This window comes from Salmo salar, chromosome ssa01 (genome assembly GCF_905237065.1).
Source record: "Salmo salar chromosome ssa01, Ssal_v3.1, whole genome shotgun sequence".
NCBI classification, from domain to species: Eukaryota; Metazoa; Chordata; class Actinopteri; order Salmoniformes; family Salmonidae; genus Salmo; species Salmo salar.
In genome coordinates, this window is record NC_059442.1 from 164,458,247 (window position 1) to 164,478,786 (window position 20,540).

The 20,540-nt window shown below is 41.4% G+C and overlaps 2 protein-coding genes across 2 annotated transcripts; one reads left to right on the plus strand and one right to left on the minus strand.

Moving 5' to 3' along the window:
* Positions 1–1,521: 1,521 nt before the first annotated feature.
* On the minus strand, positions 1,522–4,554 carry LOC106571594 (E3 ubiquitin-protein ligase TRIM35). The gene is made up of 6 exons (XM_014144862.2): positions 3,885–4,554; positions 3,517–3,612; positions 2,652–2,882; positions 2,523–2,545; positions 2,320–2,438; positions 1,522–2,202 (listed from the first exon to the last, which is right to left on the minus strand). Exons 1-6 carry the CDS (start codon positions 4,287–4,289, stop codon positions 1,628–1,630), a joined length of 1,449 nt encoding a protein of 482 aa, XP_014000337.1. The 5' UTR covers positions 4,290–4,554; the 3' UTR covers positions 1,522–1,627.
* Positions 4,555–6,626: 2,072 nt separating this feature from the next.
* On the plus strand, positions 6,627–19,066 carry zgc:114200 (Aph-1 domain-containing protein). Its single transcript, XM_014144882.2, has 7 exons — positions 6,627–7,166; positions 7,541–7,711; positions 10,356–10,429; positions 11,368–11,490; positions 12,040–12,167; positions 14,168–14,291; positions 15,234–19,066. Exons 1-7 carry the CDS (start codon positions 7,054–7,056, stop codon positions 15,263–15,265), a joined length of 765 nt encoding a protein of 254 aa, XP_014000357.1. The 5' UTR covers positions 6,627–7,053; the 3' UTR covers positions 15,266–19,066.
* The last annotated feature ends 1,474 nt before the right edge of the window (positions 19,067–20,540 follow it).

The following is a 20,540-nucleotide window of genomic DNA, read 5'->3' on the forward strand; positions in this document are numbered from 1 at the left end:
CTGTACGCTTAGGGTCGTTGTCCTGTTCGAAGGTGAACCTTCGCCCCAGTCTGAGGTCTTGAGCACTCTGGAGCAGGTTTTCATCAAGCATCTCTTTCTACTTTGCTCAATTCATCTTTCCCTTGATTCGGACTAGTCTCCCAGTCCCTGCCGCTGAAAAACATCCCCACAGCATGATTCTGCCACCACCACGCTTCACCGTAGGGATGGTGCCAGGTTTCCTCCAGACGTGACGCTTGGCATTCAGGCCAGAGTTCAATCTTGGTTTCATCAGACCAGAGAATCTTGTTTCTCATGGTCTGAGTCCTTTAGGTGCCTTTTGGCAAACTCCAAGCGGGCTGTCATGTGCCTTTTACTGAGGAGTGGCTTCCGTCTGGCCACTCTACCATAAAGACCTTGGAGTGCTGCAGAGATGGTTGTCCTTCTGGAAGGTTCTCCCATCTCCACAGAGGAACTCTGGAGCTCTGTCAGAGTGACCAGCGGGTTCTTGGTCATCTCCCTGACCAAGGCCCTTCTCCCCTGATTGCTCAGTTTGTCTGGGCGGGCAGCTCTAGGAAGTCTTGGTGGTTCCAAACTTCTTCCATTTAAGAATGATGGAGGCCACTGTGTTCTTTGGGACCTTCAATGCTACCGAAATGTTTTGGAACATTCCCCAGATCTGTGTCTCGACACAATCCTGTCTCGGGGCTCTACGGACGGGATTGCTTGGTTTTTGCTCTGACATACACTGTCAACTGTGGGACCTTATATAGACAGGTGTGTGCCTTTCCAATGAATGTCCAATCAATTGAATTTACCACAGGTGGACTACAATCAAGTTGTAGAAACATTAAGGATGATCAATGGAAACAGGATGCACCTGAGCTACATTTCAAGTCTCATAGCAAAGGGTCTGAATACTTACGTAAATAAAATATTTGTTTTTTATTTTTTAATACATTTGCAAAAATGTCTAAACCTGTGATGTCATTATGGGGTATTGTGTGTAGATTGATGAATGGGGGAAAAAACTATTTAATCACTTTTAGAATAAGAGTAAGGTAAGAAAATGTGGAAAAAGTCAAGGGGTCTGAATACTTTCCGAATGCACTGTATATATCATAGTGTTCAGAGGTTCATTTCAGTAAATCATTTGGATAGAAAAGGTATTAAAGACTAAGTAGTCAAGCTGAATCTTGAATCAAATTTGAACACGTTCACATTTTCCTGACATCATTGGTCTGACTGAAAAAAATAATTTGGTTTTCATGATGTTCAAAATCTGTCTGTGCCCTCAAATGAGCAATTAACATTAAGTGCCTTGCTCATTTAAGTCTCTCCGGATAAGAGCGTCTGCTAAATGACTTAAATGTAATGAGTTACTTATTTCTATTGGGAGTGATATGTTTTCAAATTCCAGAGGAAAGAGTAGAGCCTGAATGTGATTGGTTAAGATGCACACAACGGCAGCACAGATGAACAGTGTGCAAGATGACTAATCACAAGACAAATCGGCCCCCCAAAAAAACTGTTGTTTCCACACTTTGTCAATATTTTTATTATTTCAAATGAACAGTAGTGGGGTGTTGCGAAACCCGATGAAACTGACTGGGGTAAATGCCAGCTCACCACACGTTTTCCGGCAGCCCTAACTGTGCTGTTCCACTGTTACAGAGGCCCTCACTGGTAAAATCCGCAGACCATCACGCACTGAAAAAATTGGAAATATTCTCCCAGTGAAAGCGTGTGTATGTGTGTGTATATGTGTGTTATTATCAATGTCGTAGAATGATAGCTCTCCTCTGTCCCTGTCCAGCTGAACTCTGATCCTGTCCTTAACTCTGGAGTTGTGTCTCACGGGGAGGTAAATGGTTTCAGTATTTGGGCAACTTACTTTATATACATAATCAAAGTCTTCCTTATAATCTGTATTAAAACTACCAACATGGCTAATACCCCAGACTTCATCTCTAGGATCAGACCTATTGATAGACTCAGCGGCCACACCTGCAAACCAAAACTCGTCATCAATCGCAATGTCCCAGCTGTGTGTCCCTGAGGTAAAGCCCTCAGAGCCCATGACCCATCCCTCGGTTAACCTCTCTGGGTTGTCAGGACGCTGCTGGAACTCACCACCCCATACAAAGCAATCATCATACCCCATCCAGGTCATGGAACAGAGTAGCTTTGAGTGCACAGTATTAGGGTCCAGAACCACCGGAGCTGAACAGAGAGAACAGAGACACGTCACGTCAAAACTAAACAGAGAACAAAATAAACGATCCGTTCAGCCTACATGTCAAGCGATCATTGAATCTATTTGGAATAAATATCACTCACTGTATTGAACAATCTCCTTCATTTTCTCCCAGATTCTGAACTTGAGGTTGCCCAGGTGGTTTGCCACATCGATCAGCGCTCCTGAAACCCTCACAGGATCAGGCAGTGGGCACTGGGTTCTGGAGAACATTTAGGAGTCATTGCTGCTGTGGGGTTAGGTTCAGAACCACAGAGTAGAGAGAGACAGGAGGCAGATCACTTACCTTTTCATTGTGGCATTGTAGTTCTGCAAAGTAACAAAAAGAGCAGCTTAGCTATCAATGATCAATCAGTATTCATTGTGGCATCCATCTTTAATAATATTGAATGATTATGGGGACAGACATCTGTACCTGCAGGAATGAGATGTCTTCAGCTTCCAGCTCTTTCTCTATGGCTTTGATTGTGTCTGAAAGTGATGATATCTGTCCGCTCATCTCTTCAATCTTCACCTTCATCGTCTGACTCTTCTGCTCCTCTTCCTCCCTCAGGGCAGCTATCTTGGCCTCCTCCTCCTTTCGTAGAAACTGGTGAACCTGCTCAAACTCCGCCTTAATCTTTATCTCTGTGTCCTCAGCCTGGCGCTGGAGACAGAGAGCACTAGAACTCTACCTTGGTCTTGGTAACATGGTTGAACAGTCAACTCTGTACAGTTGTTACACCACTCAGCATTCTTACCTTGATATGCTGTGCTGTCTGTGTTACATCACTCAGCATTCTTACCTTGATATGCTGTGCTGTCTGTGTTACACCACTCAGAATTCTTACCTTGATATGCTGTGCTGTCTGTGTTACACCACTCAGCATTCTTACCTTGATATGCTGTGCTGTCTGTGTTACATCACTCAGCATTCTTACCTTGATATGCTGTGCTGTCTGTGTTACACCACTCAGAATTCTTACCTTGATATGCTGTGCTGTTTGTGTTACATCACTCAGCATTCTTACCTTGATATGCTGTGCTGTTTGTGTTACATCACTCAGCATTCTTACCTTGATATGCTGTGCTGTTTGTGTTACATCACTCAGCATTCTTACCTTGATATGCTGTGCTGTTTGTGTTACATCACTCAGCATTCTTACCTTGATATGCTGTGCTGTTTGTGTTACATCACTCAGCATTCTTACCTTGATATGCTGTGCTGTTTGTGTTACATCACTCAGCATTCTTACCTTGATATGCTGTGCTGTTTGTGTTACATCACTCAGCATTCTTACCTTGATATGCTGTGCTGTTTTATCACAAGTGAGTTTGACTTTCTTAAAGACTTTCAGTTTGTCCTGTAAAGACTTCAGGGTAGGCTTGAGTTCCTCCTGGAATAAAACACTAGGTTGTTGTCCGATACCATATCACACACTTATTCCAGTTGACTGAATAAAAAATGCTGAGGGATAGTCACTTTGTTACAAAATTAAAACTCCAGATCACATACCTACTCTCACGAAAAGGAAGTTCATAAATGCATATTGTAAGCAAATAATGTACTTGTAGGCCTATAGTGTTTTTCACTTTCACAGTGAAGTTGAAATTATTGTTAATTTTCTGCATAACGCCCTGACTTAACAAAATCATTGGTTTACTCTACCTTAAGATCCTGTACAGCTTCATCTATGGGGATGCAGTCATGCTTTTTATGTTTCCTTGAATCGCGACACACCACACAGATAGGCTGTTCATGCTCCAGACAGAAGAGCTTGAACTTCTCTCCATGCAGACTGCAGAGCACCTCAGACCCTGCTGAAGCTCTCTGACGCCTCTCCTGTAAGAAGGCCTCACATAGGTTCTTAAGAGCCCGATTATTGGGAGGCTCAGACCTTGACGATCTTCTCCTGCAAACTGGACACTCCTGCCATTCCTTCTCTTTCCAGAATTCCTGCAGACAGGCTTTACAGAAGCTGTGGCTACAAGACAGGAGAACAGGTTCCTTGAAGATGTCACAGCACACAGCACAGGATAGATCCTCCTCTGGGAGAGTCGATTCGCAAGCCATTTTTCTGAATCCGTCAAACTTGTTCCTCTATAATGGCCTGTAATAGCTTAAGAAGCAATGTATTTTACCCCTTATTAATAACGCACTAAAGCCATTTGGTGTGCTTTCCTTATCTCCTTCAGTATCTGCTCTGAAATGTTGACATGAATCTAGTAATGAGAAATAGCTCCTGTCGTGTGTGTTGTTGAACAGCAGAGAGCTGAACATTAGCTACGTTTTAAATGGCTTCACTGACTCTTACTTCCTGTATAATGTGTATGAGGGGAGAACCTTTGCAGTTGTTCTTCTATGATATTATGGCAGTCCACAGAACATACGTTAGTGGTGCATGCTGCCACCTACTGTGTGGGGTGAAAACTGGCATTTAATGCAGAAAACATGCAGGGAAACAGCTTGGAGATTTAACGATGCAACTACAAAAGGTTCTAAAGATGAATTTAACCTGAAGATACTTTTGGGAAACCAGGCTCTGGTCACTTTGATTGACTCCACTTTTCCCAGTGCGTCTTCCAACATCTCCTTGACTGCAAATGGATCTCCCCCAAAACACATCCTTATCCATGAAACATACTCCAACACCGGAGCAAGGCATTACAAGATCGAGGCATATCTTCATTAACACCCTTAGCCCGTTTTGCTCGATTCTCCCATGTTAGTTTTCCACTCATTTCCCTTAACTTTCCTCAACGCACCGTAAATTAGGTTGTAAACCTTTAAAGACATAACAAAAAGTTACCATCTTAATTAAACATTTTAATGAACTTAAATTAGTTTAAACATTTAAATAACATTCTAAATAACTAAGATGAATTAACCATTTAAGCCTTTTACCATTGGCATCTTTGGACTGAACCTGTGAGTGAACTTGGAGTTTTCCCTCTGAAGTTTGTTCTTCTGAATGACTGACGCCCTCCATGCCTTCACAGGTGCTCCAAATAAGTGAAATGATTGATCAGGTGACAAGCAGCCGGTTTGCTGCTGCTGGTGCACTCTGGGAAGTGTAGTTCTTTGAGTCACTCCTGATATTCAGCTCAACAGTTGGAGTGAAAACCTACAGGACGGTAGCACTCCAGGAACAGGGTTGGAGACCCCTGCTCTACACAGTCAAATAACCAAGTAAAAACAGCCAAAACTTTATTTTGTCTTGTCAGACCTTTCAGAAAGAAGAAATACAAAAACATTTGATTTCAAAAACTCTATATTTAAGAACTATTTGTTAAACATATTTCCTTTCTCACAAACAAGCATTTTCTGTTTGGTGCTCATTTTTGAGTGTCTGTGTCAGAAATCTGCTGCTCTCTCACTGAGAAGGAGCAGCTTGGGAAAGCTCCTTTTCACCCAAACATAATTATAAATGTGCAACCAGAACCAGTCGAAACAAAATACATCAAAGACACTTGTTTATTTTGGACCTGTGTAAATATCTATACACATGAAATCCTCCGGGTCAAAATGACCCACAACAACATGTTTCTATACAAAATCTACACAGACATTCCACAACACATCAGTGTGTCCACATTTTGAAGTTAGGTTCATGACCCTAAATGAGGGGAAATAATTTAATTTCATAGAGAAAAAGAGAGGTTAACTAGTATTTTTAGACAACTCAAAAGTGGAAATTGGTCAAATTGACCCGCAACATAATAGGAGGGTTTAGGAAGTCTAAAGTACTCCACGTGTACTACGACGCATGTCAAATAACAATACAGAACTCCAGAAGATATTCTACAGGCTATCAAGATCCTAGGAATATACATCTAGGGAAATCTAAGATGTTCAACACAGATAGAGAAATATGAAAAGGCCAACCGATGTCTAGTTCCACCTCTTTCGCAGTGTGGCATGCGGCACTAACCATCATTCAATCAGACACCATCGTGGGCACGGACTACACCTACTTAGATCCATGGATCTCTTATCACTCTAAACAGGGAATGTCTCCCAAGGTCCTTCACAAGTTCTCTACTACAATCCGACTCCTACTGCCATATGCTCCCGCCTCAATTATCGTATGTTAGTCTACGCCAGACCCACTCACCTAAATTGGACCTGATCCACTGCAGGACTGAGCGTTTCCTTTCCAGCACCATCCCAGCCTGCTGAATAGCTGATGATGAACATGTATTGTATTGATGTATTTTATTGATTGTGTTTTGTTATTATGATTTAGTTAGTGTTCCCATTTTTTATATTTAAAATGTAAGTTGAACTCCCATTCAACTTGTTGCTGCCACTTCTACAATGCCTCGTCGAAGAACACTTAAAAGAAAATTAAATTGTATTTTTCGTATTCAACGCGCGCACTAGCCAAAAAGGTCACGTGGTTGCAAATTGTCAAACACGGAAGTACGACATTCGACAAACAAAAAGCTTAGCTAGGAAATGAGAGCATGGAGGGATCTAAATATCGATCAATAAAGTCGCTGAACGAAAGGAAATATAGCTACTAAAAGATTTATGCGAAAGAAAATAATGAAATTATTGTAAATGTATTGCTAGACAGCAATGGATATCGGTATGAAGTTTATCTTCTGCACTGATAGCTAACGTTAATTTTAGCTAGAGAAACATAGCCCGCTATTTTGAAACGGACTTGCTTTTTCAATTTCAAGAGACTAACTAGCTCTATGGTTCAAATAGCTAGCAATCCAGTGGGCGTTTATCTTATAATTATCATTTCACCTCGTTATTAATCCGCTAACGTTAGCTTGCAGATTTTTTTTAAGGGGCTAGCCAAGAAGAACAAGTTCAGATAGTTACAATGACTGCTGCGGTGTTTTTTGGGTGTGCGTTCATTGCGTTTGGGCCAGCGTTTTCCCTATTTATTTTCACTATCGCCAAAGACCCATTGCGAGTCATCATTCTAATTGCAGGGTAAGCTGGTATGTTATTGTTGATAACTTGTGGATTTGTTATTTAAAGTTGTTTGACAAATAAGAATAGACCTAGATCAGTGGTTCCTATCTTTTTAAAGTTGTGTTAGTGGAACTCACAAGGTGCAACTTCGAAATTGGGTTGTGAATATATCAAGGGTCCTTTGTTGTAGTAATTTTCTCAATGAAAAATGGCCACCTAAATGTATCCCTAATTATTAACCCTATAATTACAGCCATAAGTATATACACTCTTTTGAAAAATGTATGTTGAATTTGCCATGATACGTTTTTGGAAGCTAGTAAGATAGTGAAATGTTCACTGGTGTGCTTCATTGCATCAACAATGACAACTGTTTTTCTCTATCTCTTCAGGGCCTTCTTCTGGCTGGTGTCCTTGCTGCTGTCCTCTCTGGTGTGGTTCATAGCCACGAAGGCCACCAATGCCCAGGACCTGACCCTGCAGAAAAACCTGCTCATATTTGGCTGCATTTTCTCAGTCATACTGCAGGAGGTCTTCCGCTTTGCATACTACAGGCTGCTCAGGTCAGCATACACACATCTCATTCTCTTGCTGTCTTTATCATGCTATTTCACTCTGGCAGGGGTACTCAACTCTTAACCTACGAGGTCCAGAGCCTGCTGGTTTTCTGTTCTACCTGATAATTAATTGCACCCACCTGGTGTGCCAGGTCTAAATCAGTCCCTGATTAGAGGGGTACAATGAAGACAAGCACTGGAACTGGCTTGGAGGTCCAGAGTTGAGTTTGAGGGCTCTGTCTTGTCTGTCTTGCTTTGTGTCTCTTTCTTACCGTGTCTCTGTCTGTGTGTGTCTCTGTCTGTGTGTGTCTCTGTCTGTGTGTGTCTCTGTCTGTGTGTGTCTCTGTCTGTGTGTGTCTCTGTCTGTGTGTGTCTCTGTCTGTGTGTGTCTTGCTTGCTGAAGTCATACAAGCACATCTAGGATCAGTTTTGCCTTTCAGATTATAGTAAATAAGATTACATAAACAGGATGGACCTGATCCAAGACCCTACTGTGTGAATATGAGTCCTAGTCTATTAAATCCATTATAAACCACATCAAATCAACCTGTACATATTACCTCAACTTACCTCGACTAACCTGTGCCACCGCACATTGACTCTGTAACCGGTACCCCCTGTATGCAGCCTCACTACTTCAGTTTATTTTAGTAAATACTTTCTTAACACTTATTTTTCTTAACTGCATTGTTGGTTAAGGGCTTTTCAATGTAAGGTACCTGTTGTATTTGGTGCATGTGACAAATAACATTTGATTTCTTTATACAACACATTTCAAAAATGGAATGCAACATAATGTGCTTTCACAGGAAAAAAACTAATAAATACTGAAATATTTACTACACAACAAATGTAAGAGGGGGAAAAAAACAAAATATTAATAAAAAATGAAAGACTGAAAAGCACAACTTTTAAATATGGCCACAGTTTTGTCCCCCCTCAGGTTCTCTGGCAGGCTGTTCCAGAGGCTGGAGGCATAGTAACTAAAGGCTGCTTCTCCATGCCTCTTGGTCCCCCTCAGGTTCTCTGGCAGGCTGGAGGCATAGTAACTAAAGGCTGCTTCTCCATGCCTCTTGGTCCCCCTCAGGTTCTCTGGCAGGCTGGAGGCATAGTAACTAAAGGCTGCTTCTCCATGCCTCTTGGCCCCCCCTCAGGTTCTCTGGTAGGCTGTTCCAGAGGCTGGAGGCATAGTAACTAAAGACTGCTTCTCCATGCCTCTTGGCCCCCCCTCAGGTTCTCTGGTAGGCTGTTCCAGAGGCTGGAGGCATAGTAACTAAAGACTGCTTCTCCATGCCTCTTGGTCCTAGGCTTTGGGATAGTTAAAAGACCTGTGCCAGAGGAATCTACTGGGTACAGAACTTAAAAGCATGTCTGACATGTATTGAGGTGCACAATCATGGAATCTTAAAAAATCTTAAACATGTATTCTATAACTCAGAGGCAGCCAGTGCAGAGACCTTAAAACCGGTGTAATGTGTGCTCTCTGTCTGGTCTTGGTCAGTACCCGTTTTACAGTTGACCAATTGCTTTCTTGGGTAGACCAGACAGGAGAACATTGCAGTAGTCAAGCCTGCTTTTAATAAAAGAATGGATGAGTCTCTCTGTATCAGCCTGAGTGTGAAATGGCTGCACCGTGGCAATGTTCCTCACTTGGTTAAAAAGCTATTTTGTTCACATTCCTAATGAGTGATTTGAAATTGAGTTCAGAATCCAAAATAACACCTAGGTTTTTTTACCTGGTGTTTTATCATTATTGTCCACGATTAAAATATGCTCCCAGATTCTCTCTGTGCTTTGGCTCCAACAGTAAGACCCTCTGTCTTTTCTTGATTCAGCTGCTCACTATATGTCTGCTGCAGAGAGACGAAATTAGTTTTGATCAGTCATGGAAATAAGTGTTAAACATATTGGCTAGTTAGTTAAAAAGATGTAGAACAAGCTATAGGATGAAAAATACTGACATTTTGTTGCCGGTACAACTGACTAGCACTAACTAATGCTACCTACAGCAGCGTTAGCTACTTGGAGTCAAATATCGATATATATATCACAACCCCAAAAAAATAATATTGCAATGGGTAACAGTATAGATTATTTCCCCCCTTCACTATGACTTAACAGGCCTGCCCAGGTATCAATGTCCCTAGTTAATATACAACCAGGGGAGTATTCACTAGGAAGCAAACCGGCTCAACAGGTGAGGGACTTACCTGAATTTGTCCAATAAGAAACGCTTATATAAAAAAATCCCAAATCGGTTTTCAAACGCTTTGCTTGACCAGGGATGAGGAAGCTGTGGTGCAGTATACATGTCTTCATCTTTGCCATTTTACAGCATCCAAAGTTATGGTGTTGTCATAAATCCTGTTTAGTATGACTTCTAAATGGAGAATTCTTAGACTCTGTGTTTTAATAGTCACATGTACAGGGTTGCAGGTGTGATTGCAGGATACAGTGAAGATCTTGTGCCTGAAAACGTACCCATCTTAGCCATATCTGACTACAAAGTAAATACTCATCCGTACAAGTTGTATTTGTGGTCTGTAGGCTACATTGTTACTTTTTTTCAGAACCCCAAAACACTGATATTTTGTGATAAAGTTTCCACTGTGTTACTGCTATTAACATGTTCTTTCCACTGTATCATCAGGAAGGCAAATGAAGGCCTGGCAGCCATCAGTGAAGAAGACGGCCCTCCCCTTTCAGTCCGGGAAATGGCCTATGGTATACCATTATCTTTACTTTTATTTACTTTAACATATTAATTAGCTAATTAAATACTTAACTAAACTGATTTAAATATGTGACAGATTGTGTGTGTATATAGTCACATGACAGACAGCTATCATCTTACTTGGCTTTAAGAACACTTCGTCTTTATGTTGACCATTCAGAATTGTATTACCACTGTGTGCCAATCGGGTCTGATTTTGGAAGTGCATGTAGCCTATCATTGTCAGCGGAATGCTAGGTGATATGAGTTTGACTAATCCGCTGGCTGGTGCTCAACACTGAACTAATCTTACCCTCTACCGCTGTGATTGTTGACAGGTGAACCCAGGCAAAGATTCATGACTGTACTAAACTCCCATTAAACCTCAATATTAAGTATTTGTAATTTCATACACCCATGTGTATCTGTATGGTTATTTTGATCTGGACAGCTAATATGGTTACTTCTAGGACAGTCTTTCTAAGGAAATGGCAATGGCCTGTATTTATGATCATGTACTTTGGCATTGAGGCATAAAGTGAGTCAGAGCAAGATTTAAAATGTCTCTTCTCTAATCAGATCTTTGTGTTGGCACAATAAAACCTAACCAAGCCTGCATAATTCTCTGTTGATTTGCAAACACTCTCGAGACCTTCTTGTCTAAATAAGACACCGCAGAGGTGAAATGTCAGTTGAAGCTCACTGTAGTGAACATTATTGTCGGTTTTAGATATGACTCAAATAATTTGTCATCAACATTGGGAATGTATTTATTTTTCCACAATAGGAAGATTTAATGCTACAAGAAACTCTCTAAAAGCTCTAGATCAACAACTTGATCAGAATGTCACAGAAAATACTAAAATAATGTTAATTATATACTGCATGTCTAGTCATTGACTGTGATGTTGACTATGTAGGTCTAGCAGTTGATTGTTTATCTCGACAGTGGCTGGACTGGGCTTTGGCATCATGAGCGGAGCCTTCTCCATGATCAACACTCTCTCTGACTCTCTGGGCCCAGGGACAGTGGGCATGTTTGGAGACTCCCAGTACTACTTCATCACCTCAGGTGTGTGTCTGTCTGTCAGGGTTTGCACAAGGTGCTTAAAGTACTTGAATTTGGCACTCTGAAAAAGTACTGGAATAATTAAAAAATCAGACATTTTCTCAAGTTGGTACTTGAAAAGTACTTGAATTATAATGTGAGGAGAACAGAAAATGCTCAAATATGGTAATATAAAAAAATATATATTGTTCGTAAGAATTAATTTCTACGGAGTTTTATTTCCTCACGTATTAGTGCTTGAAAAAGTCCTTTAATTTGACTGTCTGTATGATCACTGGTCTGTCTGGCAGCCTTTATATTCCTGTGGAAGTTCCTCATAATCTCTACTTGCTGTATACTGTCTACACCCAAGCCTTGTATTACTTTCATTGTGTGCTTGTCATGAATAGACAACTATAGAATAACTTTTGCACACTTAACTTCTTCAGCACAGGGCTTATGAGGGGGAAAAAATGTAAAAGGAAAAGGACTTGAGTACACACTTTGTGTACTAGCAACAAAACAAATGAAGTGCGACACTTCTGTGACTGATGACCCCTTTGACCTTTGTAGCCCTGATGACCCTGGCGCTGACGCTGCTCCACACCTTCTGGGGGGTGGTGTTCTTTGAGGGCTGTGAGAGGAAGAGATGGTGGGTGATCGCTGTGGTGCTCTGTCTCCACCTGATGGTCTTCAGCCTGGTGAGTGTACACACGGACACACACACGGACACACACACACGGACACGGACACACACACGGACACGGACACACACACGGACACACACACACGGACACACACACGGACACACAGGGTTGGTTGTTTAGCGAAAGAATATGGCGCGTGCACAACGGTTGGCTTAGATTGTTGACAACATGTAAACTATACTTTGTCTTCTAACATAAATACATTTGCTCAATGAGCACTTGTTCTCTCAAATACATTGTTACAGTTGTTGGTTAGCTAGCTGGCTAATTTTAGCCATATTAGCATCTCACGTGAAATCAATCAAAACAAGACATGGGTATCAATAACAAGATACAACTAGCTGAAACGAGCCACCAACGATTCCCCACATGGCAGCTTCTTGTCATTATTGCTAGCTGTCTGACCGCTCAGAATCGTGACGTTGTCCACCAACCTGTCTGTCACCCATCATGAGAGTTGCACTAGCAGGAATCAGTCACAGGAGGGAGTTGTTATCTTGTGTTTAACAACTCTATACCTGACTGTATTGTCCATTTTTGAAGCAATTTGACAAGAAATACAGCTAAAGACTGAATGAGTTAAAGTTTGTCTTATAAATTTCAGATTTTGTTGAATGGGTTCCTCATGAATCCTAATTCTGTTTGTAATAAAAGATTTAAATGATAAGTCGTGCATAAAGGAGACTGGCAATTCATTTTTCTAGAGATTGACATACCATTTTAGAGGACCATGTTGTAGATGAACAGTCTCCTCCAGTCTCACAAAAAACCCAGCACTGTATTCAGACCACAGGGTCACAGAAAGATAGTCATTCATTATATACATGCTGATGATTTTGTAGTGTTTCTTGAATGTATGGAAGGCACTGTGTGTCCCAAATGACACCCTATTCCCTATATAGTGCACTACTTTTTACAAGGGGGGGGTGAAAAGTTGCAATTTTTTTACATTTTAGTCATTTAGCAGATGCTCTTATCCGGAGCGACTTACAGCAATGTATGAATGCATACATTTCATACAGTTTTTGTTTTTTGTACTGGCCCCCCGTGGGAATCGAACCCACAACCCTGGCGTTGCACACACCATGCTGGCGTTGCAAACACCATGCTCTACCAACTGAGCCACAGGGAACAGACCCGTATACTATATAGGTGGAGAACAGAGTGCCATTTGGAACATAGAAACTGTGTGTTGGGCAATGGGGGGGGGGGCTTGCCAATGAGAACCTGAGCCTGGACATATTTCCAGGACACTGCACAGGAATGTTCTGTTCTCCCTCTAAGGGATTCTACTCATACAGGGGGAGGTTTTAGGATAAGCTTCCCCTCCCCCAATCCTAACCTTAACCATTAGTGGAGGATAATGCTGAAGATCAGCGTCCTAGGGGCAACTTCACCCTACACTGATTCTACTGCAGGCACTGTAGGCTCTCGTTTACCAAGGGTTACAGAGCTCATTATATTAATGATACTACTACTACCTATGTGATGAGTGTTGTCTGGGGCTCCAATCAAAATTGTTCTCGTGTCATGCTTAGGACACTTTGTCAGACACTTGTAATTCTGTCAAAAGAATTCTAAAATAAGTTCCTGACATGCTATGTGGGAAATATTACAGTCCGTGCCATTTGACCTCTCCCCCGCTGTCAAAGACAGAGAAATGGTTAATGAATAACTTCTGAATAAATTGTGACTTATGATTCTCTGTTTTATCATCCTGAGTGGCATCTGCATTCATGGGGGGGAAAAAATAAAAAGCAGTAGATTTGTATTGCTTTTATGAATAATTTCCCACAATATGTTTAAACTTTCTGCTCGTAGTAGACATGCATTTGGTGTTTAGCTAATAATCTGTCATGTTCAGTAGGGGGTAAATGTTTTTTAAACCGAGTGAACGATCAATTACGAACAGGTTTTCATTTTCCATTGCAAAATGTTTTACTACGCGGTGCCATAAGTCTCTCACGGTATCTCTCTCTCTTTCTCGGTGCCAGTCTCTGTTGAACCCGTTCTACGTGGGCAGCATTCTCCCGGTCTACGCCATCATGCTGCTGATGGCTGTCTGGGCCTTCTTCTCCTCCGGTGGCTCCCTGCACAACATCACTCTTCTCTGGACGTGTAAGACCCGCCTCAAGCCTATCTGATACAGCAGCTGTACTAAACCCTAGGTCCTGTTTATTAGGCAGCAAACAGAAGAAAACTTCCTGAAACAGGGAAGGACTACCTTTTTAGTTGTCCGATGATAAACCCCTCGTTTTTGGTTGCAGTATGTTTTGTAGCGGTGTTCCCTAATGAACACGTCTCTGTGGTTATCGGTCTAAAGGGCCACTTTGTTTGCTGATTGTCACTCCAGTGGAGCGTTGGTAGAGGATATGTAGTTAAACAGATTAGTTCCATCTCTCTGCTGCTGCTGCTCCCCAAGTCATTGTTCTCAGTCAACTTGCCTTTGTAAAAAATAAGGATTATTTCAAATATAAATGAGCCACTTGGCTGAAATAAATAATGAAACCATTGAGGTTATGTTCATGTGGACTGGCCCTCTTCTTGTAATTTAGAATGTACCTCTATTGGTCCATAAGAGTGGGCCTGTTGATACCGCTTTTATACGTACATAATACATGCAGGGCTCCCTTGTAAAAGAGGTCTTCAGACCTCAAAATAACGTAATTATAATGCCCTTTCTACTGAATTAAAAGTCCACTATCACCATGGTGATATTTGACAGATAGGTGATTGGTGCAGTATATGACCCATAAGTCCACAGCAGGTGAACCTTTTATTAAGTAGAGCTATAAAGTAGCAACGTGTGGTGGATCCTCTCAACTGGTCAGGAGCAAATCAAACCCTGTTAAATTTAGTCCTGGTTGGTCACAAGTTGTATAGTCAGGTGGTGTTATTAAGACCACATGTTAATCTGTGACCCTCCAGTCATCATACATGTCGAGTTTGTGACTTACTACCTAAACAGCATAACTGGATCAGGTCAATGTCATCTTAATTACAAAGTACTTCATGACCCTTACCATACTGAAGAGTTATTTTTGTCTGTCTGTTTTGCAGGTAGGAAAAGTAATACGGAGACGTCGTCATAATTCACATTCCATGTTGATCTCTCGGAAGGTCGAAGGGCAATAGGAGCTTCTATCGCTGCTGTGCTGTGTACAAACCAAAGCAGCCAATCAAGAGACTACACAGTCTCCACATCAACCAATCTCCACATAATATGGATGGGCTGAATCAGAGCCCAGAAATCAGCACGTCACTGACCTATGGAGCTGACCAAGGGAAATCCTTCATACTGTATATAGCTTGAATGACACTAGTTTACACACACGTAGGCATGTGTAAGCTTTTTTCAATGCAAGGAAACAACCTTTTAATTTTTAATTTTTTTTTACTTTCTTCGTCTCTTCGCAGATTTTGCTTTTGTGTGGACTTTTAATCAATCCACTCCCTTGCGTCAATTATTGATCTTTGGTTTACTGAATTATGATTACTTTTTTAAGAATGATCATTTGTTAATGTAATGCGAAGGGCAGAGCAGCACAAATCAAATGTTATTTGTCACATGTGCCGAATACAACAGGTGTAGACCTTACAGTGAAATGCTTACTTAACCAACAATGCAGTTTTAAGAAAAAAACTTTTAAAAAAATAGATAAGTAAAACAATAAGAAATAAAAGTAACAAATAATTTAAACAGCAGCAGTAAAAATAACAATAGCGAGGCTATATTCAGGGGGTACCGTTACAATGTGCAGGGGCACCGGTTAGTCTAGGTAATATGTACAAGTAGGTAGAGTTAAAGTGACTATGCAACAGACTGTTGGCTCTGGTCAAATGAAGATTCTTCACCAGGGATTCCCAAACTTTTTTGTACCCTCAACCCCATTTTCAATTTTTTATTTTAAATCATGACCCACCATTTAAAAAAAGTTATGTAATCAATGGAGAATGTTAACTTTTTTTTTATTTGGGCTATGACAGTCTTACAAATCAGTCTGACAGTATTTTTGACAGTATTTTAATCTGAAGACCAAATGGTTTGAATTGACTGAAATGTATTAGGAAATGCAGAAGATCATCAGGCAATAATGTATGATCTGTGTAGAAAAGAACCTTGGAAGAGAACTGATTTAACCCCGGTTCTATGAACCAATCACCAATTTTTGATCGTGACCCCCATTTTCAAATCCCCTAGTTTGGGGAAACCCTGTTATACACTCATACAAAGGTATGCAACTTCACTATATCATGCATTATCTGCCCTGGCAGACACTGCCATGTGTAGGACACATGTACACATCACAGGAGGTTGGTGGCACCTTAATTGGGGAGGACGGGCTAGTGGTAATGGCTAAAGCGGAATCAGTGTAATGTTATCAAATACATCAAACTAAATGTTTGATGCCATTCCATTTTGCTCCATTCCAGCCATTATGAGCCATCCTCCCCTCAACAGCCCCCACTGGTACACATTATGTAAGGTATTTTAATGTTTTTCTTATGCAAATAAAATGTTGTTGTTGTTTGGCAAACGACCTTGATCCAACAAATACAGGTGAAAAAGACAACTGAATCATATTCACCAGACACTAAACTACGCGGGACTACCTGAACCAATAAGAAACTAGTTTTTGTTGCAAAATGTTTTTCTACAGTGTGCCCTAATGAATATGACCGTCCTCTAATGGTATTATGACTAATCAGTCACTAAAATGTGGCCTTTTTTACTCTAGAACTGAGTGGTTATAGAGTAAAAATTATTATCGGCAGCAATACCATAGCGTTTTGAATCTTTTTTTTTTTTTTAAACCTCTGGGTACTCACAAAGTGTTTCAGAGTAGGACTTCTGCTGATCTAGGATCAGTTTTGTCTTTTGGATCATAATGAATAGGATTAAATGGACAGGGAAGACCTGATCCCAGATCAGCACCATATAGGCCCTTGGGCTTTTAAAGACCATTTCCGTTTGAGCCGACATGCCGCGTTTACCGTGAAAGCGATCTCCACGAACAGCAGGAACGGTGCCTTTCAAAGCTGCGTTGTCTGAAACCTGCGATTTCATTGACTCTTGTAAATTGACCTTTTCTTTTTTGTATTTCACCACAAAAGCTGCTTGGCCAAGTGTCTTGGACGATACTTGTTAAGATGACAGCTTGTTGGATAGAGCGTTTTATAAACTGGGTGGTTCGAGGCATGAATGCTGATTGGCTGACAGCCACGGGTATGACAAAACATTTATTTTTACTCCTCTAATTACTTTGATTACCAGTTTATAATAGCAATAAAGCACCTCGGGGGTTTGTGTTATATGGGCTCTGCTTTGCGTCGTGCCTAAGAACAGCCCTTAGCCGTGGTATATTGGCCATATACCACACCCCCCCTCGTGCCTTTTTGCTTAAAAATTGCTTTTCCACACTATCGTGCTGGCCAGCTCTGGTATTTTCTTTTCGCACTGACTGGCCTTTCAAGCACGGTTCCAGCCACTATGATCGGTTTAGTGTGAAAGGGAATTAGTCTCGATGTTCCCATTTTGAATGGCTCGATTTAGTTAGGATCCCCATTGGCCAGTTTCTCCATTAAACTCATCATTTCACCAGCTTTCCTAATGAAAGAGTTGAGATGGGTTCAGCTCACCCCAATACATTTAAAGTCTAAGCAGTTTATTAACTGTTGATGGACGACAGGGTTTTGTAATATATCATTTCAATAACTATTGATGGACGGCAGGGCTTTCTGACATATACAGCCACGTCAATGCAGGTCCTCCGTTGATTTCATTATCATATATTTTTATTTTTTGATGGCTTGCTGTCTGCATACGTACCCATGTTGTGTTTGTAAGTGTGATTGTACGGGGGGGCAAAAGGTTAATAGTTTGGTAGACTTGCTCTGTTCCAGGGTTTATTAGTTGAGCAATGGAGAGGTGCCAAGGTCTTTTTTTGTAGCATAATTTGGTTGGTGAGCCATTGTTCAGCCAGAAACCATTGCCAACCGCCAGGCACCAGCTCAAACAAGCCTGCAGTACAGTTTGTGTCCCAAACATCACCCTGTTCCTATGTAGTGCACTACTTATGACTAGATCCTTACGGGCCCTGGTCATAAGTAGTGCACTATAAGGGGAGTAGGGTGACGTTTGGGACGTGGTGTAAATCAAGAACCGTGTTCCTGACTACGCTGAGAGATGGCAGCGCTACCTCGTTGTGAAGTCACACTGAAGTGACCACACACACACCAGCACTCACATTGTGGACAAATCCCACTGACGCACTACTGGGGTAGTGAAGGGCGATCCAGCACTCCTAAGATTGTGCATATCTACAATGGTTTTAAAAATCCCTGACACGTGGCATATGCCGCCACAATCTTTCCAATGAGTGTGTTTTATTTGTGTTGTATACGGTGGTCCTACTCACCTCTGTGTAGGAGTGTTAGTGGACAATGGGTCCCCAACAATTGGCAAGTCACACCGAGTGGATTGCGCCGAATGTCCCTTATTTCATGTTGGAATTCCAGCACGTTCGCTGTCGTTGTTTTGTGCAGATAACATGTTGTGAAGGCAGAAAAAAAAACTGGGAATCTACCTCTGAAGAACGAGGGAGAATGTTTGCTCGGTACCAAATGTCTTGTCTTATTGTATTGTCCGAGTTGACTCAATTTCTAAACATCTGTATTTAACTCTGATTATACTACTTCCTATTTGATTCCCTAAGCCACCTATCCATCTTTGCATGTGAATTTCTCATCATTGATGCTTATAGGGATTTTGATCAATTAGCTGTTATGATCCTATAATGGTTTAAAGAATGTATCAATAAATCTGCCAAATGGGAATAAATTCTGACATCATGCTTTTCTTTTTTTTTAATTAATAAAGATGTATTATCTGAGATTCGTGTTGTGCATATCATTGACAGGACTCCATTCCACATAATAGTAAATTAATACTGTAGCTTAAGTATGGGCTGGTTTTCCAGACTTATTTAACCAGGCAAGTCAGTTAAGAACAAATTCTTAATTACAATGACTGCCTACCCCTAACCTGGACAGGCAGACCAAGGTTCAGCCTACTCCTGGTAGTTAGTCTTGTCCCATCGTTGCAACTCCTGTACGGACTCGTGAGAGGCGAAGGTCGAGAGCTGTACGTCCTCTGAAACAACCCAGCCAAGCCACACTGCTTCCTTAACCCAGAAGCACCAATGTGTCCACTGTGCATTGCACCTGGCCCACCACAAGAATCACTAGTTCACGATGGGACAAGAACATCCCTGCCGGCCAAGCCCTCACCTAACCCGGACGACACTGGGCCAATTGTGCATCGCCCCATGGGTCTCCCAGGTTGTGACAGAGCCTGGACTCGAACCAGGATCTCTAGTGGCACAGCTAGTACTGCGATGCAGTGCCTTAGACCACTTCGCCACTTGGGAGGCCCTGACCTTGCACTTAAACATGAGAATAGAATCATTAACCCGCTATTCATTTTGAGTGAAGGTCCAATAAATGAAAGTGTGGTGTGTCCACAGATATGCCTTATTCTGACCATGACTTCATTCCCTCATAATTACACCACCTTTATGCGTGAGGAAACCATGGATAAGGTCTAGCGAACCTAACAGTTCCAAGTGGAAAAAGCATCTACTTCATTTTTTCCATTCGAAATAACACTATCATCCTGCTATAGACCACCAAGTGCTAACAGTCAGTATCTGGATAATGTGTGAAATGAATAAACAAGCGTACAGTCAATAACACAATAGAAGAAAAAAAACTGTCAATGTGTGCAAATGGCGTGAGGAGGTAAGGCAATAAATAGGCCATATTAGCGAAGTAATTACAATTTAGCAAATTAACACTAGTGATAGAGGTGCTAATAATAATACCCCATAATGACAAAGAAAAAAATGTTTTTTATAAATTTTAGCTAAATTGAAATACCACATCTATATAAATATTCAGACCATTTACTCAGTACTTTGTTGAAGCACCTTTGGCAGCGATTACAGCCTCGAGTATTCTTGGGTATGACGCTACAACCTTGGCACATCTGTATTTGGGAGTTTTTCTCATTCTTCTCTGCAGATCCTCTCAAGCTCTGTCAGGTTGGATGGGGAGTGTCGCTGCACAGCTATGTTCGATCGGGTTCAAGTCTGCTCTGGCTGGGTCACTCAAGGACATTCAGAGACTTGTCCCGAAACTATTCTTGCGTTTTCTTGGCTGTGGGCTTAGGGTTGTGGTCCTGTTGGAAGGTGAACCTTCACCACAGTCTGAGGTCCTGAGCACTCTGGAGCAGGTTTTCATCAAGGATCTCTCTGTACTTTGCTCTGTTCATCTTTCCCTCGATCCTGACTAGTCTCCCAATCTCTA